General features: G+C 42.5%; 1 protein-coding gene across 7 annotated transcripts in view; it reads left to right on the forward strand.

The window, feature by feature from the left end:
• The window catches only part of AFF1 (ALF transcription elongation factor 1), a 199,197-nt gene that overhangs the window by 55,047 nt on the left and 119,311 nt on the right, over positions 1–24,839 (forward strand). For 3 of the 7 annotated variants that reach the window (XM_027971163.2, XM_027971164.2, XM_042251615.1), the window contains exon 1: positions 1,672–1,889. The exons of the other annotated variants lie outside the window; for them this stretch is intronic. In XM_027971163.2, the coding sequence (XP_027826964.1) occupies positions 1,873–1,889 (17 nt within the window). In that variant the 5' untranslated portion in view covers positions 1,672–1,872. Of the gene's footprint in view, positions 1–1,671; positions 1,890–24,839 lie in introns of those variants that run through there. 7 annotated transcript variants of the gene reach the window in all.

Below are 24,839 nucleotides of genomic sequence, written 5' to 3' on the forward strand. Positions count from 1 at the left end.
GTCCTTCCAGTGAATATTCAGGACTGATTTCCTTCAGGATTGACTGGTTTGATCTCCTTGCAGTCCAAGGAACTCTCAAGAGTCTTCTCCAGCACCACAGTTCAAAAGCATCAATTCTTTGGTGATTAGCCTTCTTTATGGTCCATCCCTTACATCCATACATGACTACTTTCCCATTTTGTCACAAAGAACACTAAAATGACCTGTATGCAAGGGTCATGATTTACTAAAAGTAGTAATCCCTACTGGTTGTTTCATTAAGGATATATGTAAACACTTTTTTTTTTTTTAACTGCTAATGTGTGGTGAAGAGCCACTGCCTTGTTGAGTGATAAGGCTCCAGCAGTTTCCCCACAATTGCTTTTGCACCATCAGTGCAAATGTCAGCACAGTGAAAACGACAATGTCTTTGTGTTACTCTAAAAATAGCTGTGACCTTTGAGAAGGTCTCAGGGACTCCCGGGAGACCACTAATCACACTTTGAGAACCACTATAAAGATGCTTTTGTGCCTTCCTCCTACCCCATCAGCCCCCACCCCACAGCCTTGCAGTTTTCAGGCAGATGTCAACATTTCTCTGTGCATGGCTCCTTAGTAATACAGTCTGGAGTAGCTCTGCGAGTTTGGTGACATCGTCATGATTCTAGGCGGCAGGGGGACATGCATTTAAGTTTTCAGCCCCCTACAGCGTGCTGCTGGTCCCCAGTGAGATGCTGAAGCCCACCTTTCCTCCCGTTTAGCGTCGTTGTCTCCTGCTTAGCTCTAGGCAGAATTTAAATGCCTTTCGTGGTCCCCCTAGTAGGACACGGTTTCGTTTGTACTTACAGCGTTTAATATATTGTCGGCTTGCATCCTAAGTTATTTCCTAAAAACTGGTCAGTTCCTTAATGACGTCTGTCAGTGCCAAACGAGTGGCTGTTGCCTTTTCGTATCTGCATGTTGTCCAGTAACAGAGAGGGCGTTTTGTAAACATTTGTTTCAAATCAAAACTGAAAGCCAACAATGTTTAACAAGTGTGCGGTAGTCGCACATTTCCTGACTGCAAGCGTTGGCACGATCAAAAGTAAAGAGCTTGATCTGCTGCTGTGGTTTTTTTTTTTTTTTTTTTTTTAATTCCTAGTTCACTTCAGGTTCTGGGCCCCAGTATTCAACACCGATTCAAACCGGGGCTGGAGTTTGGAGCGTCGGGGTACTGCGTGTTCCGGCCGTGTGTGTACATTGCTAAAACCTTGGCAGGAGAGCGGTCGCCAGGAGCCTGCAGGCGGGGCTCGGCTGCGAGCGGGCCAGCTGGGCTGCGTCGGCGCTCGGGGCTCGGCGCCCCCGCCCGGCGCAGCCTCGGGCTTGCCCTGCCGAGCGCCCTGCCCTTTTAAGGAGTCGGGCTGTACCACCAGAACTTTGTGGGCGGGGGTGTCCGGGCGAACTCGGACACCTCGAAGTGAGCCCAAGGACGGTTTTCTTTCCCCTGCTAATTGCGGGCCGGCGTGCCAGCGCCGCTCAGCGGGAGCTGCGCTTTGGTGGGCTTGGCGCCGAGGGAGCCCTGGCGGCGTCGCTTCCTCCGGAGTCGCCCGCAGGGATCGCGGTCGCTGTCGGCTTCGGACGCGACGCTCCCCCGGCCGGTCCGGAGTGGAGCGCGCCTGCAGAGGCCCCAGTGCCCGGATGTCTATCAGGATTAGCGCGAGCCAATACGCTCGGAGCCGGAGGCTGCGCTGAGGACACCCGGGCTGCCGGAGCAGGTAGTCCCGTCACCTCGGGGAGTCGCGCTGGGGAATCGTCCCCGCCCGGCCCCGGCAAATGGTGAGCGCGGCGCCGGCAGGAGGGCCGCGGCTTGGAGGCGCTGATGGACGGCAGACCTTGAGCTCTACAGACTGAATTATGGCAGCCCAGTCAAGGTAAGGCAGGCGCCGAGAGAAACTTTTCCAAATGTGTGTGAGTGGCGAGGGGGATGGAAGGTTGCAGGGGAAGGGTTGGGGTGCTGTGCAGAAGACCGGCAGGAAGCAGCTTTGTCATTGCTTTCTCATCGTTATGTATGTCAGATTTTAAAAAGTGGAAAAAAAAAAGAAGTCTGAAGGACGTACTAGACTATTTCTGCAGAGGACAGGAAGAGGGGTTGAGTTAAAGTTAAGGTTCAAGTTAGATTTCTCTTCTCTGGCCGCCCCCCAACCCCCATAATTATTTTCAGGGAGATCAAGTTGGCTTAACCTGTCTGCCTTTGCCCAAATCGTCCTTTAGTTTCTTTGTGCACCTCACTTAGGTTCTCCTGATTTTTTTCCCCCTCCCTCTGGTAATGCCTTGAGCAGCACTTTGAAAATCAATTAACGCGAAACAGTTCGCCTTGGGGGTTGATGGTTGAGAATTTGCCTGGTAAGTGACTGGAAATTTTACTGCCAAAATGTACGATCGCACATAAAACGGCACAGCTTTCGTGAATCTGCTGAGTAGGCAAAGACCAGGAATGTACCGGGGTTGGTGAAGGGAGAGGATAATGAACAGCAGTTGCTGTCAGAGGAACGCTATAGTAAGAACCTCCAACCCTGACTTTCCCTGGTTTGTTACCTCTTTTTTTTTTTCCTTTTGGTAAATGAGCCTTTAAGAGTGATGACAAGGCATCAGTGATTACGAGATGCAGACTGCTGTGTGTGCTGTCATTTTAGTTGTGACAGCAGTTGGGGCTAAAGGAGGCTTAAGAACTTAGATATGCCTTCTTTTTTAACTTGCAGTTTTATTAGAAAGTCCTTTGGTGTCACGTTTAAAATGATTGGAGGGCTGCTCAAGTTGCTTTTTGAGGTTGTAGAGTCATTTGGGGGAACCTTACAAGGCTCAACACAAGTCGGGTCTGAAGACCCAGATATGTCAGAGAAATAGATGCTTTCCTGTTGAAGTGTAGGCTTGATGAGTTTAAATTCTTTTCCTAAGAGATAAAACTTTCTAGGAAGAGAACTTCACTCTATAGAGCGTCTCCTATGTGCTGTGTATAATTAATCCTCTCTGAGTGGTTTATCCCCTGCCCCCATTTTATTGGTTTTTCTAAGAAGGAGGTTCTTGGGGCTGTGTTGTAGGAAAACTTTGCTGAGAAACTGCAGTTGCATCTTTATTTTTACTAGCCTTGACTGAAATGTAAACTGCCTGAAGGGTCCAGGGCATCAAAACCTTGGATTAAGACATTGTGATTAAGAAATTAAATTGTATGTAACAGTGCTCAAAGCTAGAAAGCAGGGATTTGAACTCAGGTGTGAGTGATTTCAGTGTCTGCGCCCTTAAACTAATGAAGAGTAAAATGAGGTAATAGCTAAATTGGACATGGCTGTGTGCCAGGCACAGCAGCTGTAATTGGATTACCTGGTTGACTCTTTGCAGTCACTTAAGTAGGTAAGTACTTTTTCTTTTTCACATTTGTTCAGGAAACTGAGGCCCAGTCAGTCTTTTCTTGCTTGAGGTTACCCAGGTGGAGCAGTGCCCAACTCCTGAGAGGCCTGCAGCGTTTCCTCACTTTCAGGCTGCCTCTTTAATGCTGAGATGAGGTGTCAAAGGGGAGCTGCAGAGCCTCAATCTAAAGGCACAAAAAAGCAGTTTCTGCCAGAAATAATCTGCTGTAAGATGTAGAAATCCGAGTTATCAGCATGGTCGTTCAATTTGCTGGTGATTGAAATAGGAAGACTATACACATTTCGCTCTTCTACCTGGCCTTCAGATGTGCCCTTGAACGAGGAACAAAGCCACAAGGCCATGATGTCTTGTTTGCATTATGTCTACCTTATGGAGTGTCTCTCACAAGTAGTAAATGTGCATTTTCTTTTCTTTTCTATGTGTGTGTGCCAGCATGCACTCACATGCTCAGTTGTGTCCCAACTCTTTGCAACCCCCATAGACTGTAACCTGCCAGGCTCCTCTGACCCTGAAGTTTTCCAGGCAGGAATACTGGAGTAGGGGTACAATGCTCTCCCCCAGGGGATCTTTCTGACTCAACCCACATCTCTTGGTCTCCTGGACTGTCAGGCAGGTTTTTTGCCACTAGCTCCCAGCTGAGAAGCCTTCTTTCTTTTTTACCACATCAATAACTGTGTTTTATTTATTTTGTATTTCTTCTGCAGAGGGTCCAGAAATCATTTTAGTTACATTCATCACAGATATAATCTGAATTTTGTTTTCATGCAATATTATATGATAAGCATGGTTCTAAACTGCTACTTACTCTTTAAAATTACCATTTTGTCTAACTCCCAGTGTTTCAGTACACTGAAACATCAGAATTTATTTAACTTTCCTGTAGTTTATTGCTTTATAAACTTCATATTGGCGTTCAGTTGATCAACAATGTTGTGTTTCAGGTGTACAGCAGAGTGATTCAGTTATGCATATACATGTATCTGTTCTTTTCAAATTATTTTCCCATTTAGGTTGCTATATAACTTTGAGCAGAGTTCTCTGTGCTATACAGGTCCTTGTTGGTTATCCATTTTAAATATAGCAGTGTGTGCATGTCAGTCCCAAACTCCCTGACTTCTTCCCCACCCACCCTCCCCACCCCATCCATAAGTTCATTTGTTGTCCGTTACTATTTTATGTTCATTTGTATTTTTTTAAAAGATTCTACATGTTAGCAATATCATTTCTTTTTCTGTTTGACTTTACTCAGTATCAGTTCAGTCGCTCAGCTGTGTCTGACTCCATCCATATTACTGTGAATAACATTATTTCATTCTTTTTAAAGGAGAAGGCAATGGCAACCCACTCCAGTACTCTTGCCTGGAAAATCCCATGGATGGAGGAGCCTGGTAGGCTGCAGTCCATGGGGTCATGAAGAGTCCGACACTTACTGAGCGACTTCACTTTCCCTTTTCACTTTCATGCACTGGAGAAGGAAATGGCAACCCACTCCAGTGTTCTTGCCTGGAGAATCCCAGGGATGGGGGAGCCTGGTGGGCTGCCGTCTGTGGGGTTGCACAGAGTTGGACACGACCGAAGCGACTTAGCAGCAGCAGCAATATTCCTTTACACACACACACACACACACACACACACACACATTATACATACAGACATAGGGGCTTCCCAGGTGGTGCTAGTGGTAGAGAACCTGCTTCTAGTGCAGGAGATGTAAGAGACATGAGTTTGATCCCTGGGTTGGAAAGAGCCCCTGGAGAAGGGCATGGCAACCCACTCCAGTATTCCTGCCATGAGAATCCGATGGACAGAAGAACTAGCAGGCTTCGGTCCACAGGGTCAAAAAGGGTCAGACGCAACTGAAGCGACTTAGCACACACGCACGCACGCACGCACGCACATACGTACGCACATACGTATGCACACACCTCATCTTCTTCATCCATTCCCCTGTTGATGGATTTTAAAGTTGCTTCTATGTCTTGACTATTGTAAACAGTGCTGCTATGAGTATCGGGGTGCGTGTATCTTTTCGGATCATGTTTTACAAGTGGAGAATACACATTTTCTTCACTTGTAGCTGGAATGTGGTTCAAGCTCACTTAGACATTGTGTTTGTGGGACAGTGTCTCTCTGACATCCAGAGAGAGAACAGATGGAGAAGATTGCAAGTCTTTTTGGATTTCCAGAAACCCTCGAGCTGGTCCCCGCTGCCCAAGCAGTGCTAATAGAAAAGGAACCGTCACCTGTGATGTACAGTCTGGGGCAGTGACATCTTGTCCATGTGCCACTTGCCACACCCGTTGGCTTTTGAAACAATTAATTTAGATTCTAGGACTCACTGGATCTAAATATTAATAGCTCAGCTTGTTCTAACCACAATAGCTTCATTGTGCACTGCTTAAATAATCTGTTTTCTTTTGATTTTTGAGTAGAAGAGGTAGATGGAAACTTAGATGAAGTTGCCTTTTGTATTGCTGGATGGTGTATGACTAATTTTTCATGTGTATTTCTTCTCTGTAGTCAGCTCCTTAAGATACTGTCTCATATTTTTAGTGTCCCCTGCATAAGCTAGAAGTACTTTGAACGATGGAGGGACTACTTAAGTATCTTCTGGCTTGTGAACTTTCATCAGTTGAGGTTGCATAATCCTCGCCTTCACTTTAAAGCAGAAAGTACCAAATTGATTGTTTTGTTTTGCTCTGTGTTATTTCTTCTGCTAGATATGGAAGACATTTACTGAATGAAAGGTCAATTGCCTAAGTTTAAAAAATTAGATTTTGGGTCAGTATTTTGAAAACGTCAAAGGTATGGTTTGCCTTTTCGGAATTGTGGAGAAAGGCACTTACTTAAAAGTACAAGGTTGTTAAAGCAGAGCATACTCTATGCCTCCTCTCTCAGAGCAGTGTGTGCAGTTCTTGGGAATATATAAGCAGAACAGATACATTGATGATACTTCCTGTGCGAATTGGCAACAAACTTGCTTCCTTTAATGTGAAATAGTTACAGACCATGGCTTTAGTTTCCAAATTCTGACCTAAAGCTCTTGGAAACTGTTTTCATAGACCTATATAGCCTGGCCCACCATCTTTTGTGGACTGGTAAACCCTATGATGATGGGTAGGGGAAGGTATAAAATCCTATCAGTTTGTAGATCTATCCTTTTCTATGAGGATTAGCTTGCCTTATATTGAGGAATGTGTTGATGGATAAAAGAGAAAAGAGGGCTTTGTCTGATTCTTCATCTCAGCTAACCCTTTCACTGAAGCAGTCCCTGAATATTAGAAAGGAATATGTATGTATCTTCAACTACCAGTGGGGATTAACTGGTTTTAAATGCACCTTGTGCTACCTGAGAAGCTCTGGTCTGTCCTCCCCGCCCCCGCCTCCAGGGTAGGGTGGGGTGGGGTGCTCCAAAGAGATTGGGGGAGTTGAACTTGCTTCTTCAGTAGAGTAGCCTCTAGTGGCTGACAGCGTCTCAAAAAAAAAAAAAAAAAGTTTTCAGACAAACTCCAAAAGGAAATTAGGTTTAGTGAACTCTCCCACAGGTTTTTTTGTTTGAATTTGCCTAAAGTTAATGACGTTTAAAAAAAATAACAGAGGAAAGTCAGATTGTTCCCAAGATTATTATGAAGCTAGTTTTTGGTGGATCTCTGACTCTGGTGGGGAAAGTTTTCCACTGCAAAAGGCAGGGCCCTTAAACTGGTATGGAACCAGTTTTGCCCCATCCTCTGCCCCCACCCCTGATTTATGAGCTTTGTAAAGATTGCCTTGGAAGAAAATTCATGAAAGCAAAAAAGCTCTGATTAAATATGAGCAAATATCAAAGAAGAATGTTTGGTGTTTCGGAAAGTGCAGTTCAAGGAAGTGATTTCAAGAGGGAAATAATTTATGCAGTATTTTGACCCAGTGAATGTCCTCATTTTTTCCCTCATGACACCATTGTAAACTGTGTCCTGGACAGAAGAGAAACAGACAGGTCCCTTAAATGATTTCCTTCTAGTTCATCCTGAGAGCCCAGCTGAGCTTCCTGACTCAGATGACAGGTTCTACCATGATGAAGGTGGTAGAATTGAGTCTTTTTTTTTTTTTAATCAGCTGATTTATGGAGATCTTCTTTGGCAAAATGGACTCAAGCGGTCTCACGAGAGTTAGGGGATTCCATACTGTACCATGATAAGGTGTTCACTAACTGGTTCTATACTCTTTTGAAAATGGAACTCAGTGAATGCTTCATTTAAGCAACTTAAATGTCAAATATATTCACTATCTTAATCATCGATAAGAGAGATCACCCTTATCTGGGTACTGTCCCTTGTTTTGAGCATGCGAATCTATGTATTTACTTAATAGTTGTAAAATGGAGGAATTATAAAGCTGGTTAGTTTCATAACTGCTTTAAGTTGTAACACACAACTTGATTGCTTCTAAATATCTAAACTTAGTTTTCCGTTAGCAAAGTTCTCCATTTCGTTTTCTTCCCAAGATAGGACGATAAATGTATTTCCAAAATCTGTCCTCTGAAAGGGGAAGTCCTGTACGTGACATGGTGGTGAGAAAGGCCTACCGGCTACAGTGTATTCTGACTTTACCTTCCCTACCAGTTGGAAATACAGTCGGCACCTTGAGAACAACGTTTCCTGGCTCAGAAGTACAAACATACCAAGCCTGGGTGTCATTACCTCTCTCTTGTGGTTCATTTTATTGATACAGGTTGGGTGCATAACTTTTACAGCTTAAATGGTTACCTATCCTTTTTCCTTCAGTGAAAAAAAAAAATTAGGGGGAGCCAGATTGTAGTATTTTAGCTTTGCTTCGGATTGTTCTTCATTTTATTTTTAAAAAGTTATTTATTTCTGGCTGTGCTGGGTCTTCATTGCTGTGTGCAGGCTTTCTCTACTTGGCAGCAAGTAGGGGCTACTCGCTAGTTGCTGAGCACAGGCTCTAGGCCAGCGGGCTTCAGTAGTTGCAGCATGCAGACTCAGTACTTGTTGCACACGAGCTTAGTTGCTCCTCAACATGTGGGATCTTCCCTTGGCAGGTATCGAACCCATGTCCCCTGCTTTGGCAGGCATATTCTAATCCACCATGCCATGAGGAAAATCCCCCTTCATTCATTTTTGTACGAATGTAAATGTGTTCCTTTGCTCGAAATAAAACAGCAACTAGAACGCAAAATCTGTTGCTCAAGTATGTCTGTAGCAAATGATGTTTTAGCTTCAGGCCCTAGGGGAGGAGGATGGGTAAGATTTATAACTTTTGGTGTTAATGCCCTTGGAGACCCAAAAGTAAAAATTAACTTTAATAACCATCCCAGCGCTGACTTTTTGTGTCTTGGCAGCGATCAGTGTTGAGAATCCCGCCCCTGTGCAAACTTTCCCCTTTTCCTATCTACCCACAGCGAGTTAAAGCTTAACCTGAGGGCCACCAAGCCAGCCGACTTAATATCCTGCGAGTCTTTTTCTCTAGTGAACGTCTGTTGTTTTCTTGCATTGGTTTATTGGCTTCTTTTTTAATTTAACCAGATTGGGACTCCTGTCAGGTTCTTAAGGCTGTTACTCAAAGCAGTAATTTGATGTCAGATTTAATATATTAAGAGGAAATCCCAGTAGTGACATCTTGTCAAAAGGAACTGCAGCAAACAGAAGGGGGAAATAGATTGTTTCTATTGACAGCTAAATTGTCTTGATTTGGGGATTAGGTATCGTGTTTCCAGAGGGACACCCACAGTTCCCCCACGTCCTAAAAGTACCAAGGATTGTCCTTCCTCCCCCTTGGCTCATGTGACGGTGAACGCCTGGAGGCCTGTGGGCCACTTGATCCTTTGTTTGGGTGGGCCCGGGAGAGTTCAGGCGACTCTTGAGTCCCTGGCTTGCGGGTGTTTTACCCACATAGGATCTTGCCTTTCTTTCCAGTATTGCTTACCGCTTGATTGGGCAATGAAACAAATAAAAGTGAAGGAAGGAATGTTTAAGGGGCAGGGTGGTTATATTAAGCTCAAGGTTCTTAAACCGGACTAGACACAAGAAACACCACGAGAGCTTCTTAACAGGCAGATTCTACACTTCCCCCAACCCCACCCAGAGATTCCTAGTGGGTAGGTTCAGGGTTGAGCTTGGGTAGAGGAGCCCTGCTGGGTCTGAGGCCAGAGGCCCACCTACGTCTCTTGGTGAAATCGGGTGTGTGTGAGAGAGATACAGTGTCATATAAACTGTATCATGTAATGCCGTTACATTCTGATTTAATATATATTCATCGGTACACATGTCCCCCCTCCCCCGCAATGAAATAGACAAGAGGTTGGTACAGAAGGAAGATGTCTACTTTTATAAACTTATATATCAATTACAAACTCTATTAGTTGAAATGTCCAAATGCACCTATATTTAAAACATGAAAAGGGAGATACCAAGAAGCAACGTCCAATGTTTGCTCAAGCCAAGCTTTCCCAAGAACTACTTCTTAAGGACCTGGTTACCTAATCGACCCTTTCGTGTCTACTCTGGGCTCCCTCCCAAAACTGGTAACTCCACGCCCCCACCCTCCTCACCCCCAACCCCCGTCCCCTGTCAGATGGCAGTTGTTTTTGTTCCCAGAGGAAAAGTTACAACTGAGCCAGTTGTACAAGTGAGTCAGTCAATCACATCCCAACTTTTGAAACTGAAATAAAAATTTGTTTTTTCTCCCCCACCTTTTAAGCAAGAGCATTGTCTAGGTGTTCTGTCGTTGAGCAAAGAATCTGCAACAAAAATTTTTAAATGGAACTCCTCTGGAAAGTAAATGTTAAAATTACAGCAGAAGTCAGTTCCTGTAACAAAATTCAGGAAACGCTTTCTGGTATGTGGGTGTTGGAACTTTTCAATTCTTGGAACTTTCCTTCAGGAAACTGTCCTGTCAAAAGCAGAGCAGTTGATAAAATATGAAGCTCAATTCGCAAAGTGTTGTGCAGTGTAATTAAATTTTGATGTGGGGCGTGTGTTTTGGTGGTGGTGCAAGAGCTGAGACTGTCCTGTGGCTTTCATCCTGGGTAGCTGTGCATCTGGGTAACTTTTTAAATGGTTTTCCTCTCCCCATTCTCTTTGCTTTAAAAATACAGGTGTACCTGATTTGCTTGGGATGTGAATTTATGGAAAGTGGTATAAAATTAACCAGTTCCCATTGTTTTGTGTGAAAGTATGAAACCTGTTTCCTATTCAGCTTTGTAGGCATTACATATTTTTGTCTCATGATTGACAAAATAATATATATATATATTTTTACCTTCAGTATTTCTAAGTGAGATGACCTACCTAGTAAGGTGGTAACTTTAGCTACTAAAACACTGATAAAAATTTGAGTTCATGATCTTAGGATTTTATGGGTTTTTTTTTTAAAGGAAAATAGCTTCTTGCTGAGTTAATAGACCATTTGAAAATAGGATTTTGATTTTTTTTTAAATTAAAAACACTGGTTCAAAGTTCTAGACTGTAAAACAGGAGCTAAAACTCTCATTTTTTTTCCGAGTAATTTTGACATAGCCTTTACATTTTTAGTAATTACATTTTTCTGTTATTCTTTCATAGTCTGTATATCTGCCTTTCTCTCTCAACTCCCTCTTAGAGGTCAGGCATACTTGTGCTAGTGCTCCATTTAGAAAAGAAAGAAAGCTGTGTGAATACAAACTTTGTACCACATGGGAAAAATCAGGCAACAACATTTACTAACATTAAGATAAAGGGTAGAAGGAAACCCAGTATGTTATGTTTGTTTCACAAAGAGGCTCTGCTACCTGAAGATGTAGAGACGAAACAGTGTGGTCTGTGTCTCTTGGTTTCAGTAAACGTCAGAGTAAACCAGTTAAACTTAATTTTTGTTTTTGAGTTGAAACTGCCCGGAAGACAAAAAACCCTAGATGGGAAGTCATAAAAGACTGAATTTGATAATTTCTGTCATATTGCTTATAATGTAGGAGTTTTGTTTTAACCCTCGTGACAGGGACCTGTTCTTATAAACATCTTACAAACGTATTTTAAGAGTCCTGTTTTTCTGAGGATAAAATGAAAATCATTAGATTTACTTCATGTGAGTTTAATTTGTGGGCTTTTAAAAGTCTTGACAGTTGTCATGATTAGCCTAGAATGAAACTTGGTTTCTATTTGAGGTTACTCATAATTCTGTGGTGAAACTCGTAAGCTAATGGTATTATCTCTTATTTTAAAGACCAAAGTAGAAGCTTCTCCACTCCTTTTGGTCTTTTGGGTATCGTGGTGAGTAACTTTTTTTTTTTTTTGCAAATAGATAGGGGTTAGCTTTAATCAAGGCATGTTCACTATCACCCAGATCTTTTATCTCCCATGTTACTTTTCATTTTATGGATGCATTCCCCCAGCCCAAGGTTGTTTCCCCCTCTCTCTTTACAACTTTGAGGCATATAATGCAGATCTTAAAAGTTGGCCTTTTCAAGTGATTTTTAGTTCCTTAACTGAATAATGCAGTTATCTCCATTAATCAATTTTAGGACATTTTATCTCCCCTCCTGCCCCTTCCAACCATTAATCTACTTTTTGTCTGGGTATACATTTGCCTTTTGTGGGTGCTTCATGTGCATGGGACCTTGTCTTTTTTTTTGCACCTGGCTTTTTTTCACTCACGGAAGATTTTGAAGTTTCTCTGTGGCACAGCGGGTGTCAGTGGCTCTGTCCTTTTTAATTGCTGCGTGATTCATTCCATTGTGTGGATAGGATAGACTTGTTTGCAGCGTTTTGCCCTTTTTTGTTGTGTTTTTGGCGGGGGAGGGGTATTTGAATAACGCTGCTCTGAATATTTGCAGGTCCTTTGTGTAGATTGCTTTTCTTGTTTAGGAGTAGAATTGTTGGGTCTTATGACAGTGTTGTGCTTAACTTTTTGGAGAAACCACCAAACTGATTTTCAAAATATGCTCACCCATGGCCCATTCATTCAATTTCTTGTGAGTTATGTACATCTTCATGTTCTGTTGTGGTTGTGGCTGTGAAAGTAGTGGTTCTGAGATGCGAGCAGTTTTGCATTTGATTATTAGGAAATGTTTTAAATTTATATATGACTGAAGAACACAACTTTTTTTTTTCTATAAAGGAAAACCCTTTGGTATTTCTTAAATTGATTGGGCTGTTTGTTAAAGAAATTTACCAAGGAACGTTTCAGTTCAGTCGCTCAGTCGTGTCCGACTCTTTGTGACCCCAGGGACTGCAGCACGCCAGGCTTCCCTGTCCATCACCAACTCCTGGACTTTGGTCACACTCATGTCCATTGAATGCATCCAACCATCTCATCCTCTGTCGTCCCCTTCTCCTCCTGCCTTCAATCTTTCCCAGCATCAGGGGTCTTTTCCAGTGAGTCAGCTTTTCACATCAGATGGCCAATTAGAGTTTCAGCTTCAGCATCAGTCCTTCCTATGAATATTCAGGACTGATTTCCTTTAGGATGGACTGGTTGGATCTTCTTGCAGTTCAAGGGACTCTCAGAGTCTTCTCCAACACCACAGTTCAAAAGCATCAATTCTTTAGTGCTCAACATTCCTTTTTTAATCTTCCAGTATGAATAGGAATGTTGAAAGAAAACCAAATTTAAAGCATCAGCTGTTGATAAAATCGCAGAATAAAGTTCCAACCCACAACTCAAATATCACACATATGTAATATAGGATATATGTTATATATAAATATATATATCAAATATGTAATAAAGGATAAATATGTACCCTTTCTTTCATAACTACAAAATGGCCCTAGAAATAGTTACTTCAGTGCACTTAGTAAAAAAAACACATTCAGGCAGAAATTAGCTTGTCTCATTTAGTATACCCTTGCATGCAAAGATACATGAATGAAATGAAGCTTCTGGAAATTATTAGAATTGGGTTCCTGCCAGGAAAGGTGGTGACCGCTTGCCTTCAGTTGATGGTGTGCTCCAACCTTCCAGAAAAGATAGACCTATTTTACAAACAGAAAGATTTCACGACATGCTCCAAAGTTGTCTGTACGTGCGTGTGTGATGGTAGTGACAGCTGTTCTGGGAAAACAAAAACAAAAAAAAGCTGTGAGGCCCTGCTTCGTTGTCTGCTGCGAGGCTGCCTTGACTGAATGAATTTGCCTGGTGTGTTTTTCTGCTTTGGAGGCATCAGTGCATTATGGGATGTTATCATAATTCACTACTTCTGGGTATTAATTTATTAATAATCTGCTTAAAGATTGTGTGTGTGTGTGTGTGTGTGTGTGTGCACGCTCAGTAGCCTCTGACTCTTTTGTGACCCCGTGGGCTGGAGCCCTCCAGGTTCCTCTGTCTATGGGATTTCCCAGGCAAGAATACTGGAGTGAGTTGCCATTTCCTTCTCCAGGGGAATCTTCCTGAAGGGATTGAGCCCTCAACTCTTGTATTTCCTGCACTGGCATGTGGATTCTTTACCACTGTGCCACCTGGAAAGCCCACTTAAAGATTTTCTGGCAGTATTAATAGCTTAGTGACTGTAGCCAATTCCCATGCATGGACAGCGCTTTTAACATTGGTTCTCTGTATCCTGGATTGATGGAGCCTCACTGTTCACTCTGAGCCAATATTGTGTGAGCAGGGCCCTGTGTTGCTTCAGACAGATCAGGATCTCCCTTCCCATAGGAAGATAGATCAGCAAACTGGCTGCAGAGCAACAGCAAACTGCGTTAGGTGCTATGACAGACACCGAGCCAGGCTGGAGAATTAGGGAGTGTGGGGAACTTGGTCCCACGTGGGCTGTGAAGACCTTCAAGGAAGTTAACCTGAAATGGAGAAAATGCAAATCATGACAAGTTAGAATTAATTGTCCTTTCAGAATGTGCGTGGAAATAAGTGACGCTGGTGAGAAGGATGGCATTTTTAAAACAGGGCAAGTATGGTTTTAGGAAATAACCATCATGGAGCAGTTTCTCAAAATAAAATTTGGTTGTGAATTAATTCTATCAAAACTCAGCCCTGATTTTTTTTTAAAATTTTATTTTAATGAAGGCAAAATGAGTTCCATAACCATGTAACTTGAACTTTAAAAACAGATTATGTTTTTTAAGACTTTGCGTTAGTTAGTGCATACATATAAACAAACATACGGAAAAAGAAACCTTCGAGGACGTTTTCTTAGTTTGGAAGCCATCAAACAAAGGATGTAGGCCCAGCTCAGTGAGGACAGTCATCAGGGAATGAAGATGTAGACTGTGAGAAGGGTTTTTAAGGCTGGCTAATTTTAAAAGGTCAATCTACAAAGCATCATTCTATACATGTGAAAGGCTGTTATGGGGAGTGGGGTGAAAGATGGCCTCCATATCTGTCAAAAACAGATCTTGAAGAAGTAATTTGTATATATTAAGTTTAAGCAAAGCCCAGGAATGAACTTGTCATTGAAGTTAATTAAACATGAAAATACAGTAGGAGGTGGTGTTCTTTTAGTTTATATATAGAAATAGATAATCCTCTACCCTGGATATTTTAGGAAGTCCCAGATGGTTTTAAGTACCTTTTTCTCAAGGGATTCTGTGCCTTCTTAAAAAAAAGTGATCACAACAAACTACTAGAGGAACTGAAAGTTCTTACCCTCTTCATGCATCAGGGCTCTATTTAATTATATAGAGTTACTTCAAGGATCCTATGTTCATCGTCACCTCATCTCTCTTGTACCTCCATTTTATAGTTACTTTCATATAACTTTCATACATGAATTCATTTCATGTATTTAGCTGTAGACCTTCTGTGGTGTAATGTATGGTAATTTTATGACTGTATTGTGAGCATGTGAAAAGAAGGTATATTCTTGTTTTCAGGGTCCAGAGTTATATGTGGGTTTGCACATTACGTCTGTTTTACGTTATGTTTATACTCTTTGTCCATTTATTCTGCTGTGGACTGAGAGATGAATAAAGCCTCATACAATTAGAGAGTTTCTGTTTCTCCTACCATCTTCTTAAGTTTCTGCTTTACAAATGTGGGTGCAGTGCTTTCGATGCATAAGTATTCACAGTTGCTCTGTTTCATTTTAGATCACTCCGCTTGAAGGTAATAGTTTTTTATAGATACTTCCAGAAAGTTTCTTTGAGTATCAGTAACATTCTTTGAAAATAAAAGATGTATGTTTATTTACATTTTTCATTCCTGTGTATTTTATTTTGGTTTAAGGAATGGGAGGGGTGGTCCAGCCCACTCCCCCTCCACCTTCCTGCCATCAGACTAAACATTTTGTTCTCTGTTCAAGAACCACCATCAACTCAATGACTGTACCTTTATAATGTGTTTTGATATGTGATGGAGCTGGTCTGCTTTCTTTACCTGTTCATGCTTTCAGAATTTTCGTGAATATTTTCTCATGTCTATTTTTCAAGATGAACTCGAGTAGTTTGTCAAAAACTGGTAGTGTTTAATAGGAAGACTTCCTAGCAAACTTATAAAGCCTCATCCTGTTTTTCAGAAGGATTAAAGTTTTAAACAGGATTTCTGTGTTCTTTGTAGATTTTCATGGAATGGAAAAATAAGGTAGGTTTGAGTGCCAGGGACTCATGAATCACCAGCCAGACACCACTCATTCATCTGGGAGACATTTGGGAAATCCTGAAAGCCTCAGTTTCTCTAGAAAGAAGTGAAAATATGCGTTTGTTTCTGTCAGGAATGAATGTATTGTTGGTGTAACTTTCAGTGGAATCTTATTTCTGTTAGGTGATTCACATCTGGCTCTGGGCAGAAGGGGTATCTGCCGTCTGTTTTGCTGTGGACAGCATCTCACTTTCTGGCAGAGTTTTTGGTCTTTCCCTTTTCTTGTCCATAATAGATATAATTTAGGCACTTTAAAATCTTTTTGAAGTTCAGTAAAGTAAAAGCAACATTTTTTTTTTAAAGTTAACTATAATTAAGATGAGAGAAATATCTTTCTTAAATCTCAAGAGCTTGACCAAATATCTTTTTTGTGTTCCTTTTCAGCTTTTTCTTTACACCTGAAATGTTGTCACATAATCTAATTATTCTTTGTATACATCTGATAAGTGATTTATTCAACATACAGTGGGAAAGAAGGTGAGATTGGGGTGCCTTTAGGCTGTTGTGATTTTTGAGATTGTCATTTTTCCCTTAAATTTGAGAAGAAACAGATAAAGACTTTCAGATCTTCTATGCTTAGAAATGCCATGCTAAGAATACTTTTTTAAAAGCTGAAGATAGCCCAGTTAACACTGACTACAACAAGGTTTTATTTTATACACTGTGCTAGGAGCCGAGGTAGGAATGGAGGTATTAACACATTGCCACTTTGGTTTAATGGCTGTTACAGCCTATTCATGGTTATGGTTATGGAAATTACCCTGAACACCATGTTTATGAACTTCATTCATTTGTGTTTGCTTACCAAACTGTCATAGTTGAAGAGCTAGTGTAGCCCACAAACTTGTAATAATCGATGACCCCTTGTGGGATTTTTTTTTTTTCCATTCGCATTTGCAGATACTGTTCATGCATGCTCACACAGAACCCAAATATTACCTCAGTAGAAGTTGGAATCATACATACAGGCTGAAATCATTAGTTCTAAGCATGCTTTTAAATATTGGTTTGAAAAATTGCCTTTTTTTGTTTTTTTTTTAAATCAATCTCATTTTAAAATCAATAAGAAAAACAGATTTTTGACAATTGTCTTTAACTTTGTAAGTCTTAAACAAATTCATTTAAATATATAGGAATGGAAAACTCAGATATATTTTTATAGAATTCCTTTTAAAACTGTGCCCAAACCATAGGACAGTAAGAGTCACTGTAATTACTCATTGACTTGAGGAAAACATTTCTGATTTATTTCAGAAATGACTTTTTTCCACTGTATTTTCATAGTTGAACTGATAAGAGTGGGTGGTTATTTCAGTAGGTATTGGGATTTTTTTTTTTTTTTTAAGCATAGATAGTTTCCTCATTATTAACTGCTTTTCTCCCCAAAATGGGTTTGGAACAGAAAAAGCAGCAGGAACAGCGATGAAACTCATGTGATGAAGTTAAGCCCCCAGGCTGAACCCAGTGTTTCTTCATTCATGCTGCCAAAATGTCAAACATTTGAAACAATCATGGAAAACAGTGCAGCTGATGAAACGAGACCTACAAACCATGCTTGAATAGGGTGTTTTATCCTAGACTCCAGTTAGGTTTTTGTCTGTCTGTTTTGGCAGGAGGGAGGAGCGGTATAAGGGATCTTTGAGTTGAATGTCCGAGGCAGGGGGAGAATGTGGAAAAAAATAAATTGTCTTGGGAGCATTCCTGTTGGTGAACTTGAACACTTTGAAGGATAGAGGCTTTATGTATAGTTTTGGTGTATGATAATAACAGTCATTTATTCTGTTATGTTCTGGGGCTTCCCAGGTTATGCTAGTGGTTAAGAACCCACCTGCCAATGCAGGAGATGGGAAAGATGCAGGTTCAATCCCTGGGTCAGGCAGATCCCCTGGAGGAGGGCAGGGCAACCCACTCTGGTATTTCTTGCCTGGATAATCTCATGGACAGAGGAGCCTGGTGGGCTACAGTCTATAAGGATGCGAAGAATTCGACATGACTGAGCGACTAACACATGTATGTACATGGTCTGAGCCAGGAATTTTGCATATTTGAAATCATTGCATCTGTACCGCAGAGATGATCACTCCTGTTGCACAGATGAAAAGAAAAACTGAGGCTAGTGGAGATTCATTCATTGACTGACCCTGGTTACCCAGCAAGTGACTGCCTCTACAGAGCTTCTCCAGACTTTGAGGATAACTGTCTTTATCCTCACACACTTATCCGCACGGCCAGTGTTCCTTGGTTTACTAATGGAACAAAGGATGGATGGAAAAAGTGGAACACGATTGTATGTGTCTTTTTTTTTTTTAAATGAACTGTGACTCTGAAACAGGAAAAGGGAGGGAGAATAGGGAAACACGGTATTTGTAAAATTCCTATCAGGGTGATGAAACGTGCAAAAGAAATTTGAGGTCAGTCTGCCCTAATACCCAGCACCGTTTTCCCTACAGCTTGGTCTTGCCCCGTGGGGGATTTAGGCAGAGACGATGCAACCACTTGAAGTTGTGGGGTATTTGTAACTCAGGGAACTCCTGTAGGATTTGGGAGGGGAGATACATGTGGGTGGAACCTTCGTGGGTAAAATGTGAAGCCTTATGAGAAACTCACTGTGAGTGAAACAGACACTCTTCTGCCTCTTTTTAGTATGAAATGCGTGGACCTGCTTGCTCCTGCTTCTTGCGCCATCCTTGGGTTGTCCTTGTTTTCTCCTGTTTCTACCTGTTCTGGGGGATGTTTTCAGCTCTAGGGACCATTGTATCATGTTTAATTGAATGATTTTACTTTCTTCTTGGGGATGAGAGGAGTGGGAGGGGCATAGGAAGAATGGGAACTGGGCGGGGGGCACCAATGTTCGTGTCGTGGGACTCCAAATGTATTTATTATTAATAGCTCAAAATTATTGAATACTTAGCTGTGTGCCAGGCACTGGGCTAAGCATTAGGTATGCACTGTTGTTTAGTCACTAAGCCATGTCCGACTCTTTGGCACCCCATGAACTGTAGCCTGCCAGGTTCCCCTGTCCAAGGAATTTTCCAGGCAAGAATACTGGAGTGGATTCCATTTCTTTCTCCAGGGGGATCTTCCAGACCCAGGGATTGAACGCGACTGGCCTGGTTGGGAGGCTGATTCTTTAACAATGGGCCACCTTGCTTTTTATGTACGTATTAGGTAATCGCATGCCTAAAACAGTCCTAAACCTTTGTATAGTTATCTCCATCTTAAGAGGAACCGGAGCTTAGCGATTGTGATTTTCTCTGTTGACAGTAGCCACTCATGACAGTCTCGAAGGTGCCAGTCATAAACTAGCTGTTAGGAAAGATCTGTTTGTTTTTGGTGTGCTTCCTCAGTAGAAAAGTAAGACAGTAACCTGGGGTCTCTTTTCATTCTCTCCAGCAGTGGTTCTCAACGTAAGGGAGAAAGGAAAAGAAGGGTATTGAGCGTCTTTTACCACCCCTCGCTGCCCCAAGGGTATTTGGCCTTTTCTGGAGACATATTTGATCCTCGAAACAGGAAGGAGGGTGTGCTACCTCCTTCTAGCAGGTTAGAGGACCCTGCTATCTTTCCTACAATGCACAGGACAGCCACCACAACAAAGAATAACTCGGCTCAGAATGTCGATAGTGCCGTGGTGGAGGATCCCTCCTCTGCAGGGCCCCCTTAGTGCATAGATCTGGGGGTGCTTGTGATTCAGAGAGCACCCTACGCTATAATCAGACTCCAGCTCATTCGATGCTAGCCCCAAATGGGAGTTATTTGGCCTGTTTGGGACACAGTGCATAAGACCCTGCTGAGTACTGTATGGATTACACCATCCTGTGGAAGAGAGAGAAATGGTCAGGCTTCTTACAGAAATTCAGAAAACGGAAGAAACACTTGTGAGTGTGGTAAGGAGAAGATTTGTTGAAACGGGCTATGGTGCCAGCAAGGGCTTGGGTGGCTCTAGGTTGCGAATTAGGGAAGTGTCCACCCCGAGTGGATAAAGAACACAGTCTTCTTAGGCTGGAGGTACACCTGGGAGATGTTTTCAGGCTTTTCCTTATCCACTTGAGTGCTCTGTTTACTCTGCAGTTTAGCGGTCATTAGTCCACTGAATCCTCATATTAATCTTAGGGAACTGGCGCTATCATTAGCACCATCCCTTTTAACAACCGATGGAGCTGAGACTCAGAGAGGTTCAATGACTTCCCCAAAGGAACACAGCTAGAAGTGGCAGAGCCCAGTCTGAACCCTCATGAACTCCAGAGACCATGCTCTTAACCGGCTTACTATGCCAGTCACCAGAATATTCCATCTGGTCCTGTATTGCTCAGCCTCCTCTTTGCCTTCCCCCAGTTCAGCAAAGCCATGGTCCCTGTTTGGAGTCCTTGAGTGGCCAGACTTTGAGTTGCTCCATAGCTGGAAGTGGTAGAGAAGTCAGAGGTGCCTAGGGCCCATTAGCAGAGAACTAAGGTGAGCCTTTTAAAGGAGCAAGAAAAAAGTTCCAAGTGACTTGAGCCTCAGTATATCTGGCAGAGGCGTGGTTGATTGCAGCAGCGTTTTGAATTAGTTCACGGGGGAAAAATATACAGAAAGGGAGATAGGTAGGTATAAGGTAACCAACCACCTATTGTATTACAGATTCAATTGTGTAAAATGCATTTCTAAAATCTGGGCCTTTTGTACCTTAGATATCAAACATAACTCTAACTAGGTAAAATAGAACCATAGAATCAACTCAAACTGGGTAAAATAGAACCATAGAATCAAGACCTCTTTAAAATCCAGAGCTTTCTGGCTTGGTAATTTTGTAGGGAAGGACTTGTAAGAGAAACACTTTGAAATATGAAGAAGGAAATGTGATTCTGGGGTTTCCTTTATAGGCACTACATCAGTACATGAAGAAATAGGACAAGAATCAAAGATTAACTTTCCAAAACCTCCAAACAACCTAGTTCTCAAGTCAGGAAAATCGTGGTTTTTTTTTTTTTTTTTTTTTCTTTTTTTCCTTTTTAAGTTGGAGTTAGGAGGAGGGAGGCGGGAAAGGTGATTGTCTATACCCTGGTTCCTGGGAGACCACCCTGAAAGCTTTGCAGATCCGAGCCAAAACTTCCTCCTGCAAATGGCGTGTGTATCTCTGCTGGATCGCTTGTAGTTTCTCAGTAGAGGCAGAGGCCAGGGCTTGCCTCCAAAGGAGAGAAGGAAGGCTGCGCTCAGTGAGTGTGCTTGCGAAGACAGCAGCATGCGCCCAGACGCCCAAGCTGTTTCAGCTCCATTCACAGCAGAGAGAGCCCTGTGTCTCACAAGCTCAGGGCCACGCTTTAGTTCTTTTCCTTCCAAAGTCCACCATGCTATTTTTCAGATGAATGTTATGCTCCCCAGGTATTCCTTTCTGACAAAACTTCAGATTGCCCCATATGTCTCTGAATGTGTCTGATGAAACATGTGGCGCGTGGCTGGTCTTTCGGATCCTTATCATGTTTACTCACTCTTGGGGTGGTTTTTCTTAATATTATAACAGGGGCATCTTCAAACATTCAGACAAGTTTAAAGAATTCTACAGTAAAAAGCCTTATTCCCAGGTTATGTTATTAACAGATCTACTTGCATTCAGTTCAGTTGCACAGTCGTGTCTGACTCTTTGCAACCCCATGGACTACAGCACTCCCGGCTTCCCTATCCGTCACCAACGCCCAGAGCTTGCTCAGACTCATGTCCATTGAGTAGGTGATGCCATCCAACCATCTCATCCTCTGTTGTCCCCTTTTCCTCCTGCTTTCAATATTTCCCAGCATTAGGGTCTTTTCCAGTGAGTCAGTTCTTCACATCAGGTGGCCAAAGTATTGGAGCTTCAGCTTCAGCATCAGTCCTTCCAATGAATAATCAGCGTTGATTTCCTTTAGGATTGACTGGTTTGATCTTGCAGTCCAAAGGGACTCCCTGGTGTCTCAGCTGGTAAAGAATCCCCCTGCAATGCAGGAGACCTGGGTTCGATCCCTAGGTTGGGAAGATCTCCTGGAGAAGGGAACAGCTACCCACTCCAGTATTCTGGCCTGGAGAATTCCGTGGACTGTATAGTCTATGGGATCATGAAGAGTCAGACACGACTGAGTGACTTTCACTTTACTTGCATTACCATGTGTCTACTCATTTCTTCACTGCTGTATCCATCCAGTCATCTGTCTTTTGTGCTTTTTATATTAATTGCAGATATCAACATACTTTCCCCTAAATACTTCGGCTGTTATATGATTAACTCAAGTATTTCTTTACAGTCTTTTTTTTCCCTTCTGCTGCAAAACTTATGTGCCACAAGATGGACAAATCTTTACGGTCCTGATGTGTTTTGACAGTGTGTGTGTCTGTGTAACCCAGACCCCTATTAAGTTATAGAACTAATCTTAGGGTTAGTTTTGGTGTGGATGTAGGAAAATGATGGGAAGATGTGTAAATAGACACACTTCCGTTTTATCTTTTCCTTCTTTCAGGATGTCATTCCTGTTTTTTTGTTTTGTCTTGTTTTGTTTTTAACTGTAAGATGAGCTATATGTGCTTGATAATATCTCATTTTAAGATTCTTTAGGTAGCTTCTTAAGGTCTCAGACCAAAACCTTACAACAGGTTTTTCATTACCTAGATTTTCTCTAACAGTTCTCCTGGATTGTTTTATTGAGTTTCTGGGATTTTGATCCAAGATATGTTGAGTATTGTTTTAAAAATGACTTCTCCCATGACTGTTACAAACTAAAATTTATTCTGTGTCTGTGGTTGGGGATATAGTGACTGCTTTCCTGAAAATAAGCAAATCCTTCTTTACAGAGTTCTTTGAGCTTTTAAATCTGACTCCAAAATTATTAAAGACACTATTTTTTGGCATCAGTCCTCCAACCAGTGAAGACACTTTGTGAGACCCTGTCCATTCTTTTAAATTTTCCTGCTTCTGAGTAACAGTAAAATGCCTATGAAAGAATGCAAGTAAACAACACCTCCACCCCACTCCCCGCCCCTGACCCCCGTTACTTTGCTAAGTCACTTCAGTCGTGTCTGACTCTGTGTGACCCCATAGACGGCAGCCCACCAGGCTCCCCTATCCCTGGGATTCTCCAGGCAAGAACACTGGGTTGCCATTTCCTTCTCCGATGCATGAAAGTGAAAGGGAAGTTGCTCAGTCGTGTCTGACTCTTTGCGACCCCATGGACTGCAGCCCACCAGGCTCCTCCGTCCATGGGATTTTCCAGGCAAGAGTACTGGAGTGGGGTGCCATCACCTTCCCCATTACTTTAAAGTGCATGTTTTCAAGAATGCTCTGGTGGTCCAGGTTAGGATTCCACGCTTTCACTGCTGAGGGCCTGGGTTCATTCCCTGGTTGGGGAACTAAGACAGACAAGACACACGTACACACACATGCATATACACACACACACATATGCGCAATGTGTTAGAGAATGGTTAGGTTGCGTTTTTTTCAGGGTTGTGCTGGAAAGTCACAGGGCAGGAGATGGGGATGTTCCTCATCTTGCAGGGGTGGGCCCTCTTGAGCCGGCTGAGAGAAGCCTCCCTCTTGGGGAGGCCGAGAGCAGTCTGGGGTTGATTGATGGCAAGTCTTCCTTGGCAGTGGATTTGTAGATAATCAGGGACAGCAACTTCCCTGGTGGCTCAGATGGTAAAGCATCTGCCTACAGTGTGGGAGACCCGGCTTCGATCCCTGGGTTGGGAAGATCCACTGCAGAAGGAAATGGCAACTCATTCCAGTACTCTTGCCTGGAAAATGCCGTGGACGAAGGAACCTGCTACGCTACAGTCCACAGGGTCACAAAGAGTCCAACAGGACTGAGCAACTTCACTTTCACTTTCAGGGACAGCTACCTAAAGTGAGACAAGTTGTAACCTGTCAATCAAACAACGTGGGTGCATGGTACCTACTTTTTTCTCTTCTGTTATCTTCCAGTTTTCAGTAGAGTCTTTTGTCCATGTTCCCAGCGTTTTTCAGCAACTTTATTGTAAGGTTGTAGTTGAATGTATGATTGGCCCAAAATTGTAAAGGAGGCAACATCCCCCTGAGGGCAGAGGAGGTGTAGCAGCCTTAATTGGTGGGAGATCCCCTGAGAGGTTTTAAATAAAAAGGAAGAAGACCTCAAACCAGAGGTTTACTCTACCTCCATTTGAAGATCAGTTTAACTTCATCAAGGCTGTCAACCAGTTTTCTTCCATGGCCAACCTCACAGATGTCCTTTTATTTTTAAAGAGAGGTACTCAAATCTAGTGGTGCACTCTCTCACTTCTCCAGACTTCTAAAGAACCAGGACATTTGAGGAACAGTAAGTTCTGACCTTTTATAGCAGCCACAGGCTTAATTCTTCATATTTTCCAGAAACCACACCCGCCTGCTAGAGTAGATAGCTCAGGGAAGTTGGATGGACTCACTGTGCCTTGGGAGTTTTTAATCCCAGAGCTTCTCCTAATGTTTTCTTCTGCCCTGCCATCCCCCTCACATCCTGTCCTTTTCCATTTATTTCCTCCTAAAATTATAAAGAATTGTAGCGTGAAGGCCATTATTTCATTGAAGATGCAGCTGGAACCAGTGCTGGCATGGTTTTTATGCCTCATAACAGCTCTTGAACGTCCACCAACACCTGCTTTTTGTTAACTTTTAATTTTATATTCTAAGAGAGCCAATTAACAATGTTGTAATAGTTTCAGATGGACAGCAAAGGGACCCAGCCATGTATATGCATGTATCCATTCTCCCTGAAACTCTGCTCTCATCCAGGCTGCCACCTAACACTGAGCAGAATTACCAGGCTACACAGTAGCACTGGTGGTTATCCTTGTTGATTATGCATTTTGAATACAGCAGTGCCAGCATACACTTTTTTGGAGGCTGTTGACCATTCAGCTACGCCTAGTATTGCTGATGG

Source organism: Ovis aries, chromosome 6 (assembly GCF_016772045.2).
Source record: "Ovis aries strain OAR_USU_Benz2616 breed Rambouillet chromosome 6, ARS-UI_Ramb_v3.0, whole genome shotgun sequence".
NCBI classification, from domain to species: domain Eukaryota; kingdom Metazoa; phylum Chordata; class Mammalia; order Artiodactyla; family Bovidae; genus Ovis; species Ovis aries.